The sequence below is a fragment of the Oncorhynchus masou genome, chromosome 9 (assembly GCF_036934945.1).
Source record: "Oncorhynchus masou masou isolate Uvic2021 chromosome 9, UVic_Omas_1.1, whole genome shotgun sequence".
NCBI classification, from domain to species: Eukaryota; Metazoa; Chordata; class Actinopteri; order Salmoniformes; family Salmonidae; genus Oncorhynchus; species Oncorhynchus masou.
In genome coordinates, this window is record NC_088220.1 from 86,139,589 (window position 1) to 86,146,300 (window position 6,712).

The following is a 6,712-nucleotide window of genomic DNA, read 5'->3' on the forward strand; positions in this document are numbered from 1 at the left end:
GTGGGTCGTCTGTGTGCTTGTGTCAGTGTGATTTAAAGCAGGTAACCGCTTAACAGCTAGCTTACGTGGTGTATATTTTATATGTGATCTATTGACGTTGTTATCTAATCCATTCATCCCACTGGAAACGTTGATGTGTGTTTCTCTTCCCTCTGCAGCGTCAGACCCGGCGAGGACCCTGGGCCGGAGGAAACTGGTGAGGAACCGTTTCACTATCGACACAGACATCGTCTTCGACGGCGAGCCGGACCTGGAGTCCCCTCTGTCTCCACTGGCTTCCGAAGAGCCTGATGGACGGGGACGGGAACGGGGGGATACAGACCGCTGGGTGGAGGAGCAGATGGACCTGGAGCGCTACGAGGCGGAGCAGGAGGCGGAGGTGAAAGGAGGAGGAGACGTGAAAGAAACAGAGATCCTTAGTGGTGATGATGATGATTTCTGCCTGTCTGTCAGAGGACCCTACACTGAATCACTGTCCAACACCGACCTAGATGGGCCTATCGGGGCCCTGTCCCTGGGAGAGGAAGGCCAAGAGAGGGGCCCTAAACACCCCCTGCCCCAGGGAGCCATGGGGACCACCACCCCAGGGATGAGACTTTCCCACCTGGGGAAGCAGTGTGGCCTAGCTGGGATGAGTGTGGATGACCAGGGGGCTGGGGAGGAATGTGAGGACATCTGGCTACGCAGGGAGAACTGTCCCCCGGTCTCAGGGGGTCAGACACTACAGAGCTAGAGTACAAGATCAGCGGATAGTTACAGACAGTGTGTCTCACCACTCAGACAGAGAGCTTTATATGAGTTACAAATGGCACCCTTTTCCCTATTTGGGGCCCATAAAGTTCTGGTTGAAAGTAGTGCACTATATAGGGAATAGGGCCCTGTCTGAAGCAGTGCACTATATAGGGAATAGGGTTCTATAGGGCCCTGTCTGAAGCAGTGCACTATATAGGGAATAGGGCTCTATAGGGCCCTGGACTAAAGTAATGCACTATATAGAGAATAGGGCTCTGTTCTAAAGTAGTGCACTATATAGGGAATAGGGCCCTGTCTAAAGCAGTGCACTTTATAGGGAATAGGGCCCTGGTCTAAAGTAGTGCGCTATATATAGGGAATAGGGTTCTATAGGGCCCTGGTCTAAAGTAGTGCACTATATGTAGGGAATAGGGTTCTATAGGGCCGTGGTCTAAAGGGTGCCATTTGGGAAGCATCCATGAGCTTCAAGAAATAATCAGTAAGCAATCAAACCCCACCCATCAATATTACATGTGCATAGATATGCATGGCACAGCTACTTCAAGCTGCTATATCGACTCCTTGTCAGTGTACTTGAATGCCTTGTTGTGTACAGATACACAAACTGAAGCCCTCCAATGGGAGCAATACTGGAATACAGGGAGGGGTCTTATTGAATCAACCAATCATACGGAGACATGGAGGGGTCTTATCCAATCATATGGTGATGTGGAGGTCAAACTGTGAGAGACTGACTTGCTGGCTGGCTGGCTCACTGTCCGACAGTACAATCATGGACCCTAATCAATACTGTTGCTTGGCATGGTTTGCACATTGGGGCAGATACCAGGGGGTACTATAGGTTCCTGCACATTGTTGTCAAGTGTGCGTATTTGTTTTGAACACATGAAACGCAGCGTTGTGACGATAACTACTGTTCCAAGAAGGAGGGAAACGAGGTACAACACACTATGGGGAGTCGCTCTTCAGGGTGAAGGATCTAGAATCCTAGAATCCTAGCCCTATTTACATCCTCTCCTTGCTGGAAGCCACGCCTTCCACAGGTGATGAGCGTGAGGCTCAGATTAATTCCTTCAACTTAATACCGCTCTTTACCGAGCCCAGGAACGGGCGGAGCTGGGCCAAACAGGTGTTGTACCTCGTTTCCCTCCTTCAGAAAACAGCAGTTATAGTCATAACGTTATGTTCCCTTCCAGACAGTCAACATACTATGGGGGAAATATAATCCCTCCCCAAGCCAACCCTAACGAACCTGACCCCACCAAATGCGGCAGTCACACGGTGCGCTGCCTAGTGACGTCCCCTTGTCCCAGCCGTAAGCACACTGTGTGACATCCAGGCGATAAAACCTCACAAGTGTGTGGTGATGCCCAACTATCTCCTAAAGTCAACGCTTTAAACAACGGCCGAAACACGTTGCCAGACTCCCGGTGGAGTGGGCACGTACACCGCGCTAGGTAACGCCTTGCTGCTAAATGCCAGAGAGAGATCCCCCACAATCCAGTGGGAGAGACTCTGCTTAGAGAGCGTCCTGCTGGATTAGCAAAACAGAGAAAAAAAACAATATGCTGGTCACATGACCAGATATCCCAGGACCGTTCAATATACGTGAAGTGAAGTTCGCACCGGACACACGGCATGTAACCTCCGTTGCTCTTCAGAAAGCAAACAGAGGAGGGTGAAAAGGGAAATAGCTCAAAAGCTAAGGATCTGTAGGACATGTCGGAGAAAAGGGCGCATTTGGATGCAAGTTCACCTTAAGAGTCGCTCAGGGGGGGGGACTGAGTACAGTGAAGGGTGTACGGATAACGCGCGGGAGATCCCCGAGCCATGAGCAGGGAGGCTTTGAAGGCCAGGGTATTCAGATCCACCAGACTCCAGAGGGGGATGCGTACAGCGCTGCCAAGTGAGTGAGTGAGTGAGGTGAGTGAGGTGAGTGAGGTGAGCGAAGTGAGCGAAGTGAGCGAGCGAAGTGAGTGAGTGAGTGAGTGATATTAAATTCATAGACAACAGAACCTCTTCATATCTGGTCAACAGCAGTACACTGTCAGAAGTTCAGGGTAAGTCTCTTTGAAAAGATGGGGGCCCACCCACCCAGATCGTTGAAAGGGGGCGCCCACCCACCCAGATCGTTGAAAGGGGGCCCCACCCACCCACCCAGATCGTTGAAAGGGGGCCCCACCCACCCACCCAGATCGTTGAAAGGGGGCCCCACCCACCCAGATCGTTGAAAGGGGGCCCCACCCACCCACCCAGATCGTTGAAAGGGGGCCACACCCACCCAGATCGTTGAAAGGGGGCCCCACCCACCCACCCAGATCGTTGAAAGGGGGCCCCACCCACCCAGATCGTTGAAAGGGGGCCCCACCCACCCAGATCGTTGAAAGGGGACCCCACCCACCCAGATCGTTGAAAGGGGGCCCTACCCACCCAGATCGTTGAAAGGGGGCCTACCCCCCAGATCGTTGAAAGGGGGCCCCACCCACGCGGCATCTTTTTTTTATTCAACTCTTATTTTACCAGGTCAGTTGGCTGAGAACACGTTCTCATTCACAGCAATGACCTGGGGAATAGTTACAGGAGAGAGTAGGGGGGATGAATGAGTCAATTGGAAGCTCAGGGATGATTAGGTGGCCATGATGGTATGAAGGGCAGATTGGGAATATAGCCAGGACACTGGTTTAGCTAATTCAGGGTTGGACAGTTGTTGGTGTCAGTTCTTCTATGAAATCTGGAAAGGGGTAGGTGGCACTTGACTGTGGGGTCAGGTACTTCCCACCGATCCTTGATGACTTCTGCCGCGGGGGGGTTGAACACGGCCACGTCATCTCCAAATGCATCGCCGCCCTGCGGCACAGTTCTGGTACCTCTATTCCCGTAGCGTGTGGAGGTTGCGGCCCCAGAACTAAGTCCTCTTCGTCATCCGAGAAACTCCCGGAGCAGTCAAGAGACACCCAAGTCGTCATCCAAACCCTGGGCCCTGTATGTAACCAACCGTCTCACTTATCCCCCTGTGTTAATGCTAGTTCCACCTGTTTCCCGACAACAGCCCCAAGTCTCTCTCCGCTTCCTGCACCTCAGTCCCAGCCGATGTGTCTGCATCTGGGAAGGGAAAGTTGCCATCGGTAACACGAAACTTCCTCAAGAATTCGACATGTATTTTTAGGGAGTTCGCCCGCAGTACGTGGCGATGGGCACACTGACTGACTGGTTGGAGGGAGGGCCACCTGAGCATGCTCCAAGCCCGAGACAAACTACTCAGAAATGATCTTTCAGAGAAATACTATAACCGTGTGACTGGGGGACAGTTTTTAGTTGGCGCCATGTAACGTCTCACTTTATAATTGTTTGTTTTAGTAGCCTGAATCGGTTCCTGTTCACATCAAGGTGTGCTGTGGGTCAGGGTCAGGGGTCGGAAGGTTGTTATGATGTGCTGTGGGTCAGGGTTAGGGGTCAGGGGTCGGAAGGTTGTTATGATGTGCTGTGGGTCGGGGTCAGGGGTCGGAAGGTTGTTATGATGTGCTGTGGGTCAGGGTTAGGGGTCAGGGGTCGGAAGGTTGTTATGATGTGCTGTGGGTCAGGGTTAGGGGTCAGGGGTCGGAAGGTTGTTATGATGTGCTGTGGGTTAGGGGTCAGGGGTCGGAAGGTTGTTATGATGTGCTGTGGGTCAGGGTTAGGGGTCAGGGGTCGGAAGGTTGTTATGATGTGCTGTGGGTCAGGGTTAGGGGTCAGGGGTCGGAAGGTTGTTATGATGTGCTGTGGGTCAGGGTTAGGGGTCAGGGGTCGGAAGGTTGTTAGGATGTGCTGAGCGGAATAATTGAAGGTATGAATCCGAGCTTCACCTGTGGGAAGTCGGAGCTTCCAGGGAAGCGCGGATTTCGTCGGCCCTGTCAGGCGCGATCGTAGATCCTTCAACCGAAGTCGCGAGAGTGCGACTCCCCATAGTATGTTGGACTGAACCTCGTCTGACAACTTTTGTACCATAGTATATTATCTGAATCCTTCCACAGATCCAAAGTTTGAGGACAGCCGAGTCAAGTCTTGCAAAGTTTACTAATAGGTGTGTGTTTTTCATTTTTATTCTAGCAACACAGATGCGTTTTTTTTTTAGCAATTTTTACTTTCTTCGTTCGTGTATATAATTTTGACTTCCTGTTTTGAAAAACCGAAACCAGGCTAGCTTTTTAGTCTTACAACTATTTGGTTTGTTCTCTGATGACATAGAAGAGAAGAATGATGTTTTATTTACCCAGTCTTCACTGAGGCGAAGGGAATTGTGTTTTTAAGTTAACAAAATCCTGTTTTACTTGAATTGTCATATTATTCATTTGTAATCTTTTTTCGTCTTGTTTTTTTGTTGGTCAACCATGTTCCTTTACGGCTCTTCATTCCACCGGTTCTGATTACTACATTATCTTAGTATTCACAATTATTCACATTGTCTTTGTGAATACTAACTCTTTAGTATTCACAAACTCTTCGTGCACATTTTTGCTGTGGACAACTTGTACATGCATTCAATATTTTTTTTCTGTTAAGAAATTAAATCTCGCATTTCTCTGTTTGTTCACCACCGATAATGCACTATCAATAGCCTTGATTTTATTTATTCATCTAGTGAATTGGTGTTGATGATATTTGCCACCACAACAGGACCCCCCTCCCTCAATCAAAATGGCGAATATGTGTAAACATAAATCCTCCAATAATAATAATATGAATAATTATAATACTTGTGAAACAACCCATTGTGCTACTAAGACTGCATTTTTATTACTGTGTATGTAAATATTATAATGTGTTTATCATATCAAATAAATTGGTTTCCTACTTGTCATTTACAGCACTGTACGGTTGTTTTCAGTCATGGTTTGGATCAGCTTCAGCTTCTAGTGGGTATCGATGGACTGTGAAATGTTGTAGAGAACCGTTTTGTCGAGAGACAGAGAGAAAATAAACATTTATGTCCAATGTGCCCAGACATGTCTGGGGGGAAAGCTCATTCTGAGAAACATCTTCCTCTGTGAGACCACACACACACCGTGATGAAGACCACACACACCGTGATGAAGACCACACACACCGTGATGAAGACCACACACACACCGTGATGAAGACCACACACACCGTGATGAAGACCACACACACACCGTGATGAAGACCACACACACCGTGATGAAGACCACACACACCGTGATGAAGACCACACACACACCGTGATGAAGACCACACACACCGTGATGAAGACCACACACCCGTGATGAAGACCACACACACACCGTGATGAAGACCACACACACCGTGATGAAGACCACACACACCGTGATGAAGACCACACACACACCGTGATGAAGACCACACACACACCGTGATGAAGACCACACACACCGTGATGAAGACCACACACACCGTGATGAAGACCACACACACACCGTGATGAAGACCACACACACCGTGATGAAGACCACACACACCGTGATGAAGACCACACACACCGTGATGAAGACCACACACACCGTGATGAAGACCACACACACACCGTGATGAAGACCACACACACACCGTGATGAAGACCACACACACCGTGATGAAGACCACACACACCGTGATGAAGACCACACACATGAAGACCGTGATGAAGACCACACACACCGTGATGAAGACCACACACACCGTGATGAAGACCACACACACACCGTGAAGACCACACACACACCGTGATGAAGACCACACACACACCGTGATGAAGACCACACACACACCGTGATGAAGACCACACACACCGTGATGAAGACCACACACACCGTGATGAAGACCACACACACCGTGATGAAGACCACACACACACCGTGATGAAGACCACACACATGAAGACACACACACACCGTGATGAAGACCACACACACCGTGATGAAGACCACACACACACCGTGATGAAGACCACACACACACCGTGATG

At 49.7% G+C, this 6,712-nt stretch overlaps 1 protein-coding gene across 1 annotated transcript in view; it reads left to right on the forward strand.

The window, feature by feature from the left end:
- LOC135545120 (rho guanine nucleotide exchange factor TIAM1-like) overlaps positions 1-4,181 on the forward strand; it is a 154,524-nt gene extending 150,343 nt beyond the window's left edge. Inside the window, 1 exon segment of the mRNA XM_064972752.1 lies at positions 159-4,181. Coding sequence (XP_064828824.1) covers positions 159-733 — 575 coding nt within the window. The 3' untranslated portion in view covers positions 734-4,181.
- The last annotated feature ends 2,531 nt before the right edge of the window (positions 4,182-6,712 follow it).